Source organism: Muntiacus reevesi, chromosome X (assembly GCF_963930625.1).
Source record: "Muntiacus reevesi chromosome X, mMunRee1.1, whole genome shotgun sequence".
Classification (NCBI taxonomy): Eukaryota; Metazoa; Chordata; class Mammalia; order Artiodactyla; family Cervidae; genus Muntiacus; species Muntiacus reevesi.
In genome coordinates, this window is record NC_089271.1 from 13,563,461 (window position 1) to 13,582,220 (window position 18,760).

At 42.7% G+C, this 18,760-nt stretch overlaps 2 protein-coding genes across 9 annotated transcripts in view; one reads left to right on the top strand and one right to left on the bottom strand.

Annotated features, from left to right (window-relative positions):
* CLTRN (collectrin, amino acid transport regulator) overlaps nt 1-18,760 on the bottom strand; it is a 184,402-nt gene that overhangs the window by 134,144 nt on the left and 31,498 nt on the right. The gene's annotated exons all lie outside the window — the stretch shown is intronic.
* LOC136153733 (carbonic anhydrase 5B, mitochondrial) overlaps nt 1,300-18,760 on the top strand; it is a 30,438-nt gene continuing 12,977 nt past the window's right edge. The window contains exons 1-4 of one of the 8 annotated variants that reach the window (XM_065915821.1): nt 1,352-1,408; nt 8,709-8,811; nt 9,643-9,721; nt 10,019-10,213. In XM_065915821.1, the coding sequence (XP_065771893.1) occupies nt 10,072-10,213 (142 nt within the window). In that variant the 5' untranslated portion in view covers nt 1,352-1,408; nt 8,709-8,811; nt 9,643-9,721; nt 10,019-10,071. Of the gene's footprint in view, nt 1,409-8,708; nt 8,812-8,833; nt 8,855-9,642; nt 9,722-10,018; nt 10,214-18,760 lie in introns of those variants that run through there. The other 7 variants (XM_065915814.1, XM_065915816.1, XM_065915819.1 and 4 more) reach the window with 7 other exon arrangements.

The window sequence follows — 18,760 nt, forward strand, 5'->3', positions numbered from 1 at the left end:
AGACCTGTGATTACCAAATCCTTTTCCACCTATCAATTTATTGCCACATCTTTTTCTCATCATTTCTTGTCATGTCCCAATCCAAGTTGGAACTACTCCATTCTGTAACTCCTTGAGGCTTGTCAGGGGAGCATGTACTCAATAAATATGATTTGAATGAATGAATCAAACATTTCTGTACAGGAGTAGAGAAACTTGTTATAACCTCTATACACTTTCCTTGTGGACCCATATTGTGTTGTAAATGGAGAGAATAAGGTTAGCAGAACAATCTCAACGCACTCAGGGTGGCAACCTGAGTTTCAGTCTAAATGTGATAATGTTTCGACAGGCCCTAGACAGCAAGAGCTCACTGGAGTCAGAGACATCAGGAAATACTGAGTTTGGCTTACTCCATTGATCTCCTAGCCTTTAAGGTCCCATGAGGGACTAGAAGGGGCTTCCCAGGTGGCCTAATGGTAAAGAACCTGCCTGCCAATGCAGGGGACATAAGAGATGCGGGTTCCATCCCTGGGTTAGGCAGATCCCCTGTAGAGGCCATGGCAACCCACTCCAGTATTCTTGCCTGGAGAATCCCATGGACAGAGGAGCCTAGTGGGTTACGGTCCATAGGGTCACAAAGAGTCAGATACTACTGAAGCGACATAGCAAGCACGCACGAGGGACTATAAGGAACGCGGGTGACAGTTCTGGTTTAAAGAAGATGAAAACTGACTGGGCATAGCACGGTTCCTTAATTCCAGTCTGGAGGACATGAAAGCTGGGTCGAAGAAACTGGGGTAAAGTGGAAATGCAAACTGGAGGAAAGAATCACGGTTGCAAGATCCGCCCAGTGTTTGTGTTTCCCTGAATCACCTGTTCTCAGTATATCTAGTCTTGATGTTTGGAAATGGGAGAAACTTGAGAAAAGCAATTTTTTAGACGAGGCACTTAAGCCCGCCATCTGACTTCACGCGACAAAACTTTGCCAGAACTCAGTTCCCAGGACCCAAGAGGGCTTCTCTAGACTCAAGGTGGGGGAGCAGGGCGCCCACATGACCTCGAATTCCCGCAACAAAGTCCTGCTCGAAGGCGGGAGCTTGAGCCGCTAAGCACGGCTTGAGGGGCGGGACCACAACGGAATGCAGGGGCGTTACCAAGGTGGAGGGGGCGGGCCCAGGCGGAACTCAGGGTGGGGTCCTAAAGAAAAGGGAGTGGCTTTGGAGCGAGGGGCATGGCCAGGCCAACCGGCAGGGACAGGCTCGGCCTGGAGGGGCGTGGCTATCCCATATGGGGCGTGACCTAGAGGGGTGTCTAGGCGTGGTCTGGGCTGTGGGCGACATGGAGGCGTGGCTACGATGGCCAAGCGCTCCTGGCAAGTCCCGGACTGGAGCGAGCCGCAAGGTTAGTTCTCTGGGGAAAGGCTCAGGTAAGGATGCGTAGCCACGTAGAGTGGGGGCTATACCGGAGGCAGGCCGGGTCTCGGAGCCCGGACAGCTGTTGGTCCTGCGAATAGTTCCCGGGGGACTGCGGAGGCCCGTAGGGCATCGCCCCCGCCTGTTCTCGCCCCAGAGACCGCTTCTACTGTGGGAGTCATCAAACAGATGGTTGCACCTCCTTCGGGATTATTTGCACTCGACGGGTAAAGGTAGTTACTTGGGAGGGAGTTTTGCTAGGGGTGGTTGGATGTGAATAACTCAAGAAAGTCCAACCTGCTGTGAAATAGCTTGAAATTTGAATAAGGATTACAAATCTGAGATTGCAGTTCCAAAAACCGAGTTGCAGCAAACTGGGAATGACTTGGGTCTTCCCTGCATTTCTCCCCTCCCCCCCCCCATATGTCTGGGTCTGAGAACAGAGTCATAACCACCCCCAGGGCAGGGGATGTGCGGCACAGCTGTGTCACGTGGACAAATCTGAGCGTTCTCCATTCCACAATTCCCTCTTGCCTTTTTGTTTTGTGCCTCGCCCCAGAACTGGAGGAGAACCTCCCTAGTACGAACATTGTTGATGTCTGTTTTGAGTCTTTGTGGCATTCAGTGTTAAAATTCAGTGTTAAATGCTACTGCCCTGAGGCTGGTGCCAACTTAATATAAGTGCCCTCCCCTCTGTCGTATTTTCACTGGGAAACAGAAATTTGAGAAGTTAATGTGTACACCTTAATTTGGACAGAACTTGTTCTCACCCGGCCACTGAAAACCACATTGCTTTCTGCTTCCCCTTCTTCTTCCTTTACTGCTAATCTGGCCATCTTCACTCTGTTATTCAAAACCTTGCTGGAATTTGCAAGAGAGTAGCTAGATTTCTCTGAGGGAAGCTGTCCCAGACCCCACCCCTCTCCTCCCTTGCATATCCTACGGAAGGATCACTGTTTTTGCACACTTGGGGGAATGGAAAACCTTTCAGCTATCTGGAGCTTTCTTCCTTTACTCAATTTTTACAAAGTAACAGGACTGAAATTCACCAAAAGGTCACGAGCAGCAGGACACCATTCTCTCTGTACATTCCTGCCTTGTCCTAGGAGCCAGGCAAAAGGCTGTGACTGCTCACAGTCAGAACTCAATAAAGACTGAGTGACTTATGAGGAAATATGAGTATTTCGGAAATCTGATGGAAGGAGGGAAATGCATTTCATCTCACTGGCTGCACTGGGGAAGTTAATTGCAGCACACAAAACAGTTACTAGAAATGTATTCTGAAACCTTTGGCAATTCCAGATTGGGATCCTGCTATCAGAGAAGTGGGTGAGAAGAAACTCAGCTTTTTCAGTCAAGACATGGCAGCATAACCCCTAATTTCCATGTCAGGGAACTGCAAAAGGCTTGCTTCCTTTTGGAAATGAGGAGGTGAGAAATGGAAAAGTGAATCTGATGAGAATCAGGAATTTTTTTTCAATGTAATTGTAACCTTTAGTCAGAGTACCTTTTTTTGCTGTTTTGTATGTATTATAAATTGCTTAATCAGGCAGAGTTCAAACTACTGTCGTTTAATACATGATTTATGGATGATTTTTTAAAGGCTTTCAGAATCTTTTTTCCTCCTCACACATTTCCAAGTCTGCAAAACAGATAAGGGATATATTAGTAAGATCCAGGGACATACATAAATAATTAGCAATAACAAAGGCTCTTCTGGGGCCCTTTCATCCCATGGTCCCATCTTTAAGAACACACAGAAGTAAGGACAGATTTTCTGTGACACCCAGTAATGTCTGCTAGTAATTCACTGTTACATATTATGGTTGATAATTAAACATTTGTGTTTACTAGCTTGGGCTTTATAAGACCCATGGGTAAATTTAAATAACCACCTCACCTCTCAATAAATTCTACCTTTTAATGTAACAGAGGGGATTGGCCTTTGGCTTTAGCATAAATAATCTCATGTATTGTTACAGATACTGTAATTTAGCATTAGCTAAGTTTTCTTCCTATTTGGATTTCCCCGGAACACTCCTTGCCCCTGACCTTTCATGCTCCCTTCCTTTCTTGATCGCATTTGACTTCCCTTTCTCTAGGCCTCCCTAATCACTCCATTTTGTCTCCCTCTAGACACCTGTTGCCCCTGGGGGAGGGGATTTTCCTTCTCTTTCTAGCCTCACAATCTCTCCTGAGCACCAGTGTGGCATTGCCAACTCTCCCTAGACCTTTCCTCTCGCCTGCCCCCGCCCCAGCACCTCAAATCCAGTAGGATTAGCAATAAGAGCACCATCTTTCCCTCCTCACCTGCTCCCATGCCAGGTTCTGTTTCTCTGTTCAGGGATTCATCCTTGTTCTACCACGAGGTAGACTATTCTACCACATTCTCTCACTTGAATTATTGGAATTTCATTCCAAACTCCACATACCCAAATCTGATCTACAGATTTCCCACCCAAAACCTTTTCCACACACAGCCTTCCCATCTCAGTTCATGGCAACTCCATCCTTGCAGTTGTTTAGGCCAAGAATCTGCCAGTCTTCCTTGACTGCTTTCTTTCACACCTTATAAGCTGTATCCCCAAGATACAGCCAGTGCCCAGCCACTTCCCACCACGTCCACTGCAGCATCCTTAGTTGCAGTCCCTGGATTATCCTGAATGGGGTCCCTGCTGCTTTCTTCCATTCTGGTCATTTTCCAGTAGGGCATCCTGAATGATATTTTTTAAATGTTTATCAGATTAAATTCCTCCTCTACTCCAAAAACTCTGTGTCCCCACAGTGGGGAACCTTTGTAACGGCCTGGAAATCTGCTTAGCATCCATTACCTCCGGACCTCATCTCCTACTACCTTACTTCTGCTTTGCTGCACTCCTGCCATATTGGCCTCCTCACTGTCCCTTGAATGTGCCAGACAAGCTCCCACCTCAGGGTTTTTGCACAGACATTTCCCTCTGCCTGGAATAACCCTCATCCTGCAAGCCATATAACTAATTCTTTCACCCCCTTCTCAATAAGATCTCTCCTGAGCAATTTCACCTTCTCAATAAGGTCTTTGCTCAAATTTCACCTTCTCAATAAGGTCTCTCCTGAGCAATTTATTTAAAACCCAACACCCCCTCCCCTGTGGCACTACAAATTCACCTTACTCTGCTCTACTTTTCACTGAACATATTTTAGTTTAATTGTCTACAACGTTGCTATTTATCATCTGTCTCCCTCTACTTGAATGTAAACTCTACAAGGACAGGGACTTTGTTTTATTCCCCTTATGAGCCTAGAACAGTGCCTAGCAGTTAATAAATATTTGATTGATGTCCTCATGAATGACAGAATAAGAGCGATGGATTGAATGGCTTTCCTGGCTCCCCTCTTTGCCCACTCCCATCTATCCTGTGCCAAGCTGACAGAGTCATCAGAAACCATCAGTGCTTCATCCTGTACACATGGAATAACATCTGAAAATCATCTTGTCTCTTGGAAATTAATATTCCCTTAATTAATCTCAAATCTCTATCCAGCTCTACCTTCCACTGTGTTCCCTGAGCATCTGCTTAGCCAACACCTTGAAAAATATTCATAGAAGACTTGGGATGATGGGAAGTTCCGACACACTTGGCTTTGTTACAGAAAAAGGATTTGGGTTTTGTTTTTGTCTAAAAACACAAAAGGTAACCTTCAAAGTCAGTGTTCTCCTTCAGTGAGGTCAGCAGCATTCTTAGGGGACAAACAGAGGCTCAGCTCTCCAGACTACTACATGTACCCCACCCCTGGGTAGGCCCTGGGGAGACTACTGAGGGTGAGGGTGATGTTAGATCATCTGGAGCTCTCGTTTCCCCCTAGCCCTAGACAGTCAGTCTGGAAGTGGACAGGAGATGCTTCCTCTGGGCCATGTGTCATTAGCCTCAGTGCTGTTCACAGACAGCACGACTATAGCATTCAGGGCAGTCCCCAATGGCCATGGCCCCAGCAGTCAGCTCCAGCCTATGATGCCGGTTCACCCTGGCCTCAGTGCTTTCCTGATTGCTCTCTGTGGAGCTAGACCAAGGATCAGTTACCCAGACTTCTCCAGGTGCCATGCTAACAGACCTCATATTCCCCACCCAGCTCCGTAGGCAGGGCCCAGTGTGTGCCCATTTTTCTGTACAATTCCCTCAGTCATCAGGCATGTCTATGGCCTTGTCTTATCACGAACTTCCCTTTGAAGGACAAACCAGTATCTTACACTTGGCACTGTCTTCCTGGGCATTAGTAAGTCTCTTCTACCATTCAGGCTGTAAGCAAGAAAGGAGTCCTTTTTCACATGTTTGCCCACCTCTTCTGACACTGAGATTGATTACTGAACAAACCCAAGGCTCTTCCCATTTCAACTCAACCCCAGTTGTCCTCTCTGGCTTTGGCTCTTAAGCACTCCGTCCATCCCCTAAATGTCCTTATCATTCCTCCCTGGCCATCTCTCTGCCTCTGCCCCGCCTGTTAAAACTGTCCCCTCTAACTCATGGTTCCAGATGATACCTGTTCCTGAAAGTTAAAGCCTCTACCCTCTATGTTCTCATTGAATTAAGTCAGGGCTGTCATCACATCTGACTTTGATTAAGAAGTATTTAATTATGCTAAGTGAAATAAGCCAGACTCAGGGAAAAAATATTCTATGAGTCCACTGTGGAGTAGGCAAATACATAGAGATAGAAAGAATAGAGGTTCCTGGGGGCTATGAGGTGGGAAGGAATGGGGAGTTATTGTTTAATGGGTACAGAGCTTGTATTGAAGATGATGAAAAAGTGTGGGTATAGATAGTGGTGATGGTTACACAACATTGTGAATGTATTTAATGCCACTGAACTGTATACTTTAAAAAGTTTAAAACAATAAATATGTATATTTTACTACAATGAAGTAACTTAGAGAAGTTATTTGTTTAAATAGTTTTTCTTTGTAGGTGGCAAGCTTGTGAGAATAAGGAGAAAACATAACTATTATCTTAACCCAGCACAGTGCTTTGCATGAGATAATTGCTCATTATTGCTTCAATACAGGAATGGAAGTCAATGGAAAGAAGCACAGAATTAAGGCAAGGTTTCCCCATATTTCTTAGTATTTTTGAAATTTTACAAATTGATTTTATCAGAGAGAATCCTATTTAGTTGGAATTATTTGATACTGTCTTAAAAAGAAAATAATGACATTAAAAATCATCTGAAGCTGCTTTCTAGTTTCTTAATTTTTGTACTGATATCACAGGTAGCATTTTAGCAAATTCAATTTAAGTAATAATAATTTTCATTTATGTAATACTTAACAGGATTATCTGGGCTTTTCTCAGACCTTACACTATTTGAAGTCACAGAAAGTCAACTTCTTGTGCAGTGTTACTGAATGACTGTTTTTCCTGCTCCTCTGGTTCTGGATTCTTTCTTGCATAAATTGAAGGACGTACATTAAGTCTTAATCTTTTTTGTTTTGTTTTCTTTTTGGCTGTGCTGTGCATGCAAGATCTTAGTTACCTGATCAGGGATTGAACTCATGCCCCCTGCACTGGGAGCCTTAACCACTGGACTGCCAGGGAACTCCCTTCAGTCTTAATCTTAAACATTTCAGTTCATATACTCCTTTGACCCTGCTGACCCATGACTATAGATTATGCTGTTTCATGCTAGACATAGTCTTATAAATTAGAAGCATAAAGTTCTGAACCTGAGCACTAATCCAAGATTAGAGTGGAGATATCAAGAAAGAAATGAAGTGTTTACTTTAAGGGATAGGTAGGCACTGAGAAAGTCTCTGGTTACTGGGCCTTTGTGCTGTTTTTAAGTTTGAAAAATTGATAGTTTTCATATTCTGCCAATAAACTATTGCCAAGGGCTATTTCATACAGATAATTTTCATGGAGAAGAAACTATGAATTTGGAGGATATTTTCCCTGGCTTCCCTGATAGCTCAGTTGGTAAAGAATCTGCTTGCAATGCAGGAGACCTGGGTTCGATCCCTGGGTTGGGAAGATCCCCTGGAGAAGGGAAAGGCTATCCACTCCAGTATTCTGGCCTGGAGAATTCCATGGACAGTCTATGGGGTCACAAGAGTCAGACACGACTGAGTGACTTTCACTTTCACTTTCATATGGAAAATAAAATCATGGATAAGTTTCTAAGATTTCTTGGATTTGTTTCAAATAATTCAGAGAGGGGAAGTGGTGGGTGGGGCATAAATAAAACTTGCTTAGCCACCAAGAGATAAATGTTGAAATGCAGTAGCAAGTACATAGGTGATTTTATTACAGTATTTTCACTATTTCTATAAGTTTGAAGTTTTCCAAAATAAAAAAATTTTAAAAAGCTGAAATAGATTCTGAATTGATGTGGCAAATTGTACACTCTTTAACTCTGCTCAGTTAATTCAGTTAATGATATTTCAAATATTAAGATTTTTGAAAACAAGGTACTCATTTGACACAAGGCACTATCAAGATAATATCTTAAAATTTCATTATTAGTCTCTATTTGAAATCGTTAGTCTCTATTTGAAATCAGACTTTGCATATCTTAAATAAGGTATATTTTTACATACCCACGCCCTTAAAATGTATATATGCAAAAAAATGTATATATGCAAACATACACATAAAACTATGAACAAAAGTGATTTTAACTTGGTTAGAGAATATCAAACACCCTTTGGCAATGCAGACACACTTCAGATGTCACTGGCCTAAAGACCCTAGGTAGGGAGTTAGGCTTGCAGGAGAGGAGCCTCCCTGGGAGTCACGAGCTCCCTTTAATGTGGTGACCATGCACCTCCACTCCCTTAGTTCAGTGTGTTCATTGGCAAAGTGATGTGTACAACAGAAGGCATGGCCCTGGGCTGAAAGGCTGGCTTGTCACCATACTGTGCTTCATGTTACAATACGGGTGTGGGCACATGGTTTGTGGGGAGCCAGTTATAGAGATCTGTCTGGAGCCCTCACTTGTGCCTTGCAGGGTAGTGACAGGAAGTAACTCTGTTCTCTGTGTCCCGCGTTCACTGGACACACCTCAGGTGTGATTTTCTCTCCTTTCTCTTGGGTGCAGCCTTGTCTCCTCCAGCTCGGAGCTAGCAGTGACAAGGGCAGCAGTATAGGCAGAAGGGCTCGTTCATGGCTAATCAATTGCAGTGAAGTATATGAACAGAGGGAGGATGAAATGAGAATGTGTGCCTCCTTGCTCAGCATCGCTTGGGGTCATAATGTGCTTTTTCTGTATCTAACACTCTTGGGGAAACATGGTATGAATGAATAAAGTTCAGGTCAGTAAGTGACGTGTGTTCTTGTCCCCTCAGTTTCCCTTTTGGTGCCTCTGCACCCCAGTCAAGGCCAAATTGCTGAGAGGCCTCCTTTGGCAGGAGAAAGCAGACTCAGGAGGTACCTGCTGAGGACTGGTTGGTGTGTGTTTTCCTTCCCATATGATGTGTGTTATTTTATTGAGGTAAAAATCACACAATATTAGCTATTTTATCTTTAATATTTTGGCCGCAGTGTGTGGCCTGTGGGATCCCAGTTCCTGACCAGGGATTGAATTCAGGTCCCCTGCAGTGAGGAGTCTTAATCACTGGACCACCAGGGAATTCCCCAAATTAGCCATTTAAAATGTACAATTCAGAGGCATTTAGTACAGTCCCAATGTTACATCAACAACTACCTCTATCTAGTTCCAAAACAATTATATCACCCAAAAGAAAACCCCACACCCATTAATCAGTTATTCCCCATTTCCCCCTCTGCTCAACCTGTTTTCTGTCTCTGTAGATTTCCCTATTCTGAGTATTTCATACGCATGAAATCATACCATGTGTGACCTTCTGTGTCTGGTTTCTTTCGCTCAGCACACTGCTTTCGAGGTTCAGCACATTAGAGCATGTATAAGAACCTCATCCTTTTTCATGATCTACTTCATCTTTACTACTTCCCAGCACCCAGCAGAGTGTCTAGAGCAAAGAAATGTTGAAATGAAAATGTTTACTGGCAGAATTCCCAAGCTGTGAGGTTAGGTTAGGTTCACATATTCAGGAAGGTTTCTCTTTCAGATCAGGCAGAACTTTGGGAGTCCTTCGGGTCTTACATGTAGGGATATGAGACCTGCCTCTTTAAAGGACACACTAGCATTTAAAAGTGTTTCAAAAACTACCCATGAGTATTTTGGGAGGATATAGCTTGGTTTTCTTTTGTTTTTAAGCAATCCAGATGCAGATTGATTTCTTTCTTTTTTTAATTCAGGCTGCCTGGAGGAAACTTTAATCTTTGGTTTCTCCTAAATATCAGTACCATGCTGGACTATTAATCTGGATTTCAAGGGGTAAATTTTTGTTTTTAATTTAAGAAACTGTATTGTTAACAGTCTTTCATTTTGTGGATTAAAAGAGTCCTTTCTCTGAACTGCTAATATTTAGTAACCGTAAGGGAAAGGCAAGGTACCTGAATCAGTTATCTGAACCTGCCAATGAGGTAGGTGAGCAATGTGTTTGAGGAATAGTGGATAAACGACTGACTCTCTTTTGGCCTCCCCGCCTATGTACTAATAATCTGAATGTTTTCCACATGATTGGGACCTCTATTGTTTATTGCTTTGCCTCCTCTGTCCTTCTGCCACTAGGCTATTAGGTTCCTGCAAGCTACTGGGGAGTTGATCAAGATTTTAAGCTAAAGATGGTGATGATGAGTCACCTGAGGGCCATTCTTCAAGCCTCTCCATGCAAGACACTGTGGAGAAGGTTCCAGACTCCGAGATCCACGCCTGCAAGGCCTTGCAGCCTCTACACCTGCACTTACAAATCCCGGAACCGAGTCTGTGAGTACACGGCTGCCTGGATGGAGTGGAAGCTGGTTGTTTCCTAAGAGTCACGCGTGTTGAGTGTGTGCAGCTCTGATGTCAGCAGCATTCCAGGCTGGGATTAGATGCCTTGAGGAGAATACCCCATTATTTCTCTGTTAAAATACGGGAAGTTTTTCCCCTAACTTTATTGAGCTACAGCTGACCTAAGTCTGAGGTGCACATCACGATGATGCACTCTGGAACGTTCCATCCCTCATTAGAAATTGCATAAGAGTAGCTGACCAGCTGGCCCATGTGTGCTTTGCTGTGACCCCGCAGATCAGGTGAGGTGGCAGATGGTCTTCCCTGACTCCACGGCACTGCTGCCATTGGGGGTGGCTCATTCCGTGCTGTTGGGGCTGGACTGTGCACTACAGACTTCACGGCATCCCTAACTGTCTCAAGACCTCCCGAAAGGTCCCCTGGAGGCAAAGTGACACTGGCACAGAACCCCTGGGATGATAGGAGAGGATAATGTGTGTGATGGTGGAGACATGAGTTTAATGCACTGGTTAAGCGTATCTGCCAAATAGTTATTTTCTCTATTTTCCACCATTCACAGTGAATTCACACAGTTTTCCAGTGTTGGTTTGCTTCCAGATTGTAGGTTTCTCAACTTTTCTTCCTTGGGTTTACTCTCTCTGACCCTATATGCACATTAAAAAGGAACTTATGAGCAGTGCCAATCTAGCTAAATCCATTGCCTTGAAACTGCTTCATAAATATATTTTTATTTTAAGTTTATTTTGTTTCTTCCATCATTGACTGTGTTCTCATTAAACTGAACTGGCCTGAGTCATAATAAATTTCTGGTCACTGGGTGTGGCTTCCTACCAGCAAGCCCACATCCTCCCCAGAATGGCTTCTTCTCAACACTGGCACTTTGTGGTCTAAGGCTAAAAATGGGAAAAAAAAATTAGTCATATTTATCTAGTTACTAACAGAAAGGTTTTTTTTAACAGCAAGTTGAAAGTTAAGGGTCTAATATTCAATATGCTCATGTCTTTAGAATACTTTACTCCTAGGGAATTCCCTGGTGGCCAAGCAGTTAGGACTCCTCCACATTTTCACTGACAAGGGCCCTGGTTTGATCCCTGGTTGGGGAAGCAAGATACAAACCAAGTGGTAGGGCCAAAAAAAACACACCACACCCCATAAAACAGTTTGCTCCTTTTGATAACGACAAAAACAAAAAGTGGTAGTGACGTAGGGATGAGGGGCTACCTTGACTAATTTCCCACATCACATGTTCTTGTTTGTAGCTTACTAAGACAGACTGATGACAGTCATGATTTTGTTTTGCTTTAGATGTTTATACTGTCCCTCCTTGTTTCACCCAGGATAATATTTGGTCTTTGCTGCCCTGAGCCACTGAGCATGTCCTGGTCCCTCATCTGTTTAGCTATAAGGACAATACTCATTGTTCCTAGAAACTCAGTACCTCAGCATAAGGCCCAGTGACCAAGAATGATCCAAAATTGTTGAGGGTTAGAAAAGATAATGTTCAAAGTCCTTAGCTAGCGCCTCCCACACAGCGAGAACTCAGTGTTGGCAGCTACCTCTAGTACCACAGTTGTTATCATCATCACCATCATCACCATATCATATGCTCAGCACCTCCCTCAGATGTCTGACCATTTTTAGGATCTGGGGAGCACAGCGAGGACTGACTGAAGGAGGAGGGTATGGCAAACTGAGAAGTAGCATTTCACTAGGGCCTGTGCCCTATGCTCTACCTTCATTCCCCATCATCGCCAGGCAGTCACTGGTGTCAACTCAAGCTGCTATTTGCTGTGATCTCAAGTTACAGACAGTAAATGTTGACAGTCCTAACCCTGTGGACTTGTAATATGATAAAGATTAAAGCCTGCACCAGTTACCCAAAATGAAAAAAATTAATTTCACTTCATGTATCACCTACTGACATTGAGCCTAAATGCCTAGTTACGAGGAGCAGTCGTCACCATAAAGGATATTAGTGCATTTCTACATGAGGAGATACAAGAACTGGGCTCATAAAATCAGCTCCTGAAAATATCTACCTGAAGACTTGTACTGCCAGGTTTTCCCTGAGCACAGAGGCCCACACTTCTACTCTCGATCCTGATCTCCTTTCAGGCGTTGTTGAAAATCAGCAGCTGTAGCCATACATAATTTAATTCTTGTAGAGATGGATGGCAAGTGCCCATGGCAAATGCCAATCTGTAGCTGACAATAGCCACAAATGCCTAGCACTTACCGTATCAGCCATTTCCATCATCAGAGAAAGTTGTAGTTTACAGTACTTATATTAACTGAACAGTGTTAGAAAATGGCTATTAGTGCTCCAATTAATTTTAAAGAACACCAATAAAGCCTGGAGAACAACGATACTCAAAAGTTTGTTTTGCAATGTCTTCACAAAAAATTCTGTAACAGAGACTGGGATATCCAGAATATGTTGTCTTCATTAACTTTCAAATAATCTTGAGGAACAATGAACCTATTAAGAGCCCTTTGGAATTACAGTAACAGCCTCAGGGGTCTCTGCAGCCATTGATATTCAGTCGCTAAGTCATGTCCCACTCTTTGCAACCCCAATGGACTGCAGTACGCCAGACTCCTCTGTCCTCCACTATCTCCCAGAGTTTGTTCAAACTCCTGTCCATTAACTTGGTGATGCCATCCAACAATCTCATCCTCTGTCATCCCCTTTTCCTCCCACCTTCAATCTTTCCCAGCATCAGGGTCTTTTCCAATGAGTCAGCTCTCCATGTCAGGTGGCCAAAATATTGGAGCTTCAGTTTCAGCATCAGTCCTTCCAATGAATATTCAGGGTTGATTTCCTTCAGGATGGACTGGTTGCATCTCCTTGCAGTCCAAGGGACTTTGAAGAGTCTTCTCCAGCACCACAACTCGAAAGCAACAATTGTTTGGTGCTCAGCCTTTTTTATGATCCAACTCTCACATCCACACATGACTACTAGAAAAACCATAGCTTTGACTAGATGGACCTTTGTCAGCAAAGTGATATCTCTGCTTTTGAATATGCTGTCTAGGTTTTTTCATAGCTTTTCTTCCAAGGAGAAAGCATCTTTTAATTTCTTGGCAACAGTCACCATCTGCAGTGATTATGGAGTCCACGAAAATAAAATCTGTCACTGTTTCCACTGTTTCCCCATCTATATGCCATGAAGTGGTGGGACCGGATGCCATGATTTTAGTTTTTTAAATATTGAGTTTTAAGCCAGCTTTTTCACTCTCCTCTTTCACCCTCATCAAGAGACTCTTTAGTTTCTCTGCACTTTCTGCCATTAGAGTGGTATTAGCTGCATATCTGAGGTTGCTGTTGCTTCTCTCGGCAATCTGGATTCCAGCTTGTGATTCATCCAGCCTGGCATATCACATAATGTACTCTGCATATAAGTTAAATAAGCATGGTGACAATATACAGCCTTGCCGTACCCCTTTCCCAATTTTGAACCAGTCAATTGTTCCATGTCTGGTTCTAACTGTTGCTTCTTGATCCACATACAAGTTTCTCAGGAGACAGGTTAAGATATTTTGGAACTCCCATCTGTTTAAGAATTTTTCAGTTTGTTGTGATCCACACAGTCAAAGGCTTTAGCATAGTCAACAAAGCAGAATTATATGTTTTTCTGGAATTCTCTTGCTTTCTCCATGATCCAACCAATGTTGGCAATTTGATCTCTGGTTCCTCTGCCTTTTCTAAACCCAGCTTGTACATCTGGTAGTTCGTGGCTCACGTACTGCTGAAACCTAGCTTGAAGGATTTTAAGCATGACCTTGCTAGCATATGAAATGATCACAATTGTATGGTAGTTTGAACATTCTTTGGCATTGCCCTTCTTTGGGATTGGAGAAAAACTGACCTCATCCAGTCCTGTGGCCACTGCTGATTTTTCCAAATTTGCTAACATATTGAGTGCAGCACTTTAACAGTATCATCTTTTAGGATTTTAAATAGCTCAGCTGGAATTTCATCACCTCCACTAGCCTTGTTTGTAGTAATGCTTCCTAAGGCCCACTTGACTTTACCTCCAGGATATCTGGCTATAGGTGAGTGACCACACCATCATGTTTATCCAGGTCATTAAGACCTTTCTTGTATAGTTCTTCTGTGTATTCTTGCCACCTCTTCTTAATCTCTTCTGCTTCTGTTAGGTCTGTTTCGTTTCTGTCCTTTATCATGCCCATCCTTGCATGAAATGTTTCCTTGATATCTCCAATTTTCTTGAAGAGATCTCTAGTCTTTCCCATTCTATTGTTTTCCTCTATGTCTTCGTTTCTGTCCTCTATCATGCCCATCCTTGCATGAAATGTTCCCTTGATATCTCCAATTTTCTTGAAGAGATCTCTAGTCTTTCCCATTCTATTGTTTTCCTCTGTGTCTTTGCATTGTTCATTTAAAAAGGCATTCTTATCTGTCCTTGCTGTTCTCTGGAACTCTGCATTCAGTTGGATATATCTTTCCCTTTCTCCCTTCTTGCCTTTTGCTTCTCTTCTTTTCTCAGCTATTTGTAAAGCCTCCTCAGACAACCACTTAGAAATTTTTGAATTTCTTTTTCTTTGCAGTGGTTTTGGTCACTGCCTCCTGTACAGTGTTACAAACTTCTGTCCATAGTTCTTCAGGCACTCTGTTTGTCACATCTAATCCCTTGAATCTGTTCGTCACCTCCACTGCATAATCATGAGGGATTTGATTTAGGTCATACCTGAATGGCCGAGTGGTTTCCCCTATTTTCTTCAATTTAAGACTGAATTTTGCAATAAGGAGCTAATGATCTGAGCCACAGTCAGCTCCAGATCTTGTCTTTGCTGACTGTATAGAGCTTCTCCATCTTCAGCTGCAAAGAATATAATCAATTTGATTTCGGTATTGACTATTTGGTCATGCCCACGTATAGAGTCGTCTTGTGTGTTGTTGGAAAAGGGTGCTTGCTATGACCAGCATGTTCTCTTGACAAAACTCTGTTAGCCTGTGTCCTGCTTCATTTTGTACTCCAGGGCCAAACTTGCTTGTCATTCCAGGTATCTCTTGACTTCCTCCTTTTGTACTCCAATCCCCTATGATGAAAAAAGGATATCTTTTTTGGTGTTAGTTCTAGGGAGTTTTGTAGGTCTTCATAGAACCAACCAACTTCAGCTTCTTTGCATTAGTGGTTGTGGCACAGACTTGGATTACTGTGATGTTGAATGATTTGCCTTGGACACAAACTGAGATCATTCTGCCGTTTTTGAGATTGCACCCAAGTACTGCATTTCAGCTTCTTTTGTTGACTGTGAGGGCTACTCCATTTCTTCTAAGGGATTCTTGTCTACTGTAGTAGATATAATGGTCATCTGAATTAAATTCGTGGATCCCCTTCATGGATCACAGCCTTGTCACAGTGAAGGGGCTTGCATAACTCAATGAAGCTATGAGCCATGCCATGCAGGGCCACTTAAGATGGATGGGTCATAGTGAAGAGTTCTGACAAAAGTAGTCCACTGGATGAGGAAATGGCAACCGACTCCAACCTCTTGCCTGGAAAATCCCATGTATAGAATGAAAAGGCAAAAAATGTGACATTGGAGGATGAGCTCCTCCAGGTCAGAAGATATCCAGTATGCTACTGGGGAAGAGCAGAGGGCAATTACTAATAGCTTCAGAAAGAATGAAGCAGTTGGGCCAAAGTGCAAATGATGCTCAGTTGTGAATGTGTCTTGTGGTGAAAGTAAAGTCCAAAGCTGTAAAAAACAATATTGCATAGGAGCCTGGAATGTTAGGTCCATGAATCAAGGTAAATTAGAAATGGTTAAGCAGGAGATGGCAAGAGTGAACATCGACACCTTAGGATTCAGTGAACTAAAATGTTTGGGAATGGGCGAATTTAATCTGCAGCCACAGTGCACTAACGAATAGCCCTAAACTGACCACCAGGAAACCACCAGGATGCTTAATATAGTGTGGGGTTGTTAGGGCCTTAGTCTGCTGTGGTGGTAACTGCGTGTGATGCTGTGGTTACCTGGGCTCAGCATCAAAGTACCTCTTACAGCCCTGATGCTCTAACAAGGCAGTTCGTGATTCTGTGACCATCCTCAACAAAGTCACATGAAAGGTCCCTGTGTATCCTCTCACTGCAGTAGACCTAAGCCTGTTAGGATGGTGTTCAATTTGATGAGTAAACAGCACATCTCAAGAAAAAAGACAGGTACAGGAGAAAGTACAGGGCAAGGCACAGGAAAAAAGGTTAATGACGGCATAGAGCAGTAATGTCCAGTAAATAAATGGAATATGAGCCACAAATATGAGCCATATAGACAGTTCTATATTTTCCAATAACCACATTTTAAAAAGAACAAATAGTATGTCAGTTACATCTCAATAAAACTGGGAGGGGAGAAAAAATAAATTTTATTCATTTGTGAAATTTATTCTAATATATCAAATACATAGCTGAGATGTAGTATAGAGGGAAAATTAATTTTACTAATATATTTTATTTAACCCAATATATCCAAAACATATCTTGTCTCTTTAACATGAATATAAGAATTATAAATGAACTATTTTACATTCTTTGTTTTGTACTAAGTCTTCAAAGTCCCTAGGTGTTTTACCTTTACAGCACATCTCAATTTAAACTAGTCATATGGGGTGAGTGGCTACCATATTAGACAGTGCAGGTTAAGAGAGTAACAGCAGGTGAAGGGATGCTTAATATAGTGTGGGGTTGTTAGGGAATGGGCTTGGACTGACCTTGAGAGCCTCGTAGGATTTTACGAAATGAGAGAGAAACTGGCAGATGTGATCATCTGAACACAAGTGTTCTGGGGTAAACCTGCTTGCCTGGTTGGAGAGACTGTGAGGTAAGGAGGTAAGGGTAGAGAGACCTTGTTTGGTTTTCTCTGTTTTGTTTCTCTGTAACATAAATGCTCAGTGCCTCCTTTGTGCCTGGCACCAACTTTGGCCCTGGGCTGTATAAAAAGTGGAGGACACGGGCCCTTTGAGCAGATAAAGCAAATACACTTTATATGAGAAATGGCTGGTGCTAAATGGTGTGAGAATGAATGCAGTGTGAGTTCCAAAGAAGGAAAGATTAGAGTTAGAGTGACTGGAGAAGATGTCAAGACCAGTTTGGGAAGATGGAGTAGAGAGGGGTGAGAGAGGAGGAGAAACAACTAAGAAGTGTGGTGTGACGTGTGGGGCTGAGAGGCCTAAATGAGGCTGGTGCAATGTCACCGGCAAGGCAAGGAAGAGACAAACCTGAAGGAAGATTAAAGAAAAAATAGTGTGATGATCAGCAGGGTAATAGGAAATAAAGATAAAAGGGGAATGAGCCCTTACCAATGATGGCCTTTATCTCATACATTCAATCTGCAGCTTGGTTCTGGATTGCAGAACACTGAGGGAGGCAGATAGTTAAGTGTATATATGCAAGGGAGGAGAACTAATTTTCCCTCTAGCCTTCTAGGGTCTTAGCTGAGACCAGTGTAATATGGCAGATTAACAGGAAAACAAACAAACAAAAAAGGTTTAATAACAGGTATACCTCCTAGATAACATGGGAGAGACCCAGGAAAACAGTAATTCCTCCAGGTGACTCTAGACACCACCTTCAATATCTGCTATAGCTACAGACAAAAGAAGCTGCTGAGACAGGGCTGTTATTGGAGATGACCAGGAAAAGCACATTCAACAAGGGTAAGGCTGTTTTACAGATCTAAGTCCTGCATTCTTGACTGATGAGTTTTTGGTGACTTAGTCATCCTCCTCTTCCTGATACTGAGAGGGAGACACCCTTTCAAATGGAGCTTTCTGCTGGAAATGTAAATTTCCTTTACAAATCGGTAACTTCCACTCTGTTTCCAGAGCTTCTCCTATGTCTGCTGTTTCTCAAAATAGTCCTTATACCAAAGAGATATATTTGGGGGTTGCATATTTGATTCCCTTTCACTACCCCAAAATATGCCTCTTTGACATATGGGTTATTTTGAGCTGATTATTTTGAGACATTGCAGACAAAGAAGCTCTGGAAACAGAGTATAAATTACCAGATTTTTTGCATGATACAGTTACATTAGAAAGGGTGCCTGCACCTGGAAGACAACTATTACTGGAGATCACTTTTTCACCTTTCTATAAACTTTGTTTAAGATGTATTAACTCTTCTCACCTTCCTGTGAAATTCATTCCTCCCCTTTGAAGTCCCAGACGGGTCCCAGCCCTTAGCTCATAATAGTATTTAAGCCACAATTTTCCAGATGCCTTTTCAGTTTTATATCCTTGTGGGGATTCCAGTAAGTAAGTAGGTAATTAATTTTTTTTCTCCCTATAATCTGTCTTTTTATTATGGTGAGGGTGTGGGGGTCTCAGCTAAGGACTTAGAAGGTTGAGGGAAAATTATTTTTACTCCCCTACAGTAGCATATTGTGCTACCCTTCATATGTATATAATTATGACTATACCTATGTAATAAATGTGAAGGAAAAAGATCAGAGTGTTGTGATTAAAAAATAAGAAAAAGAGGGGATCATATT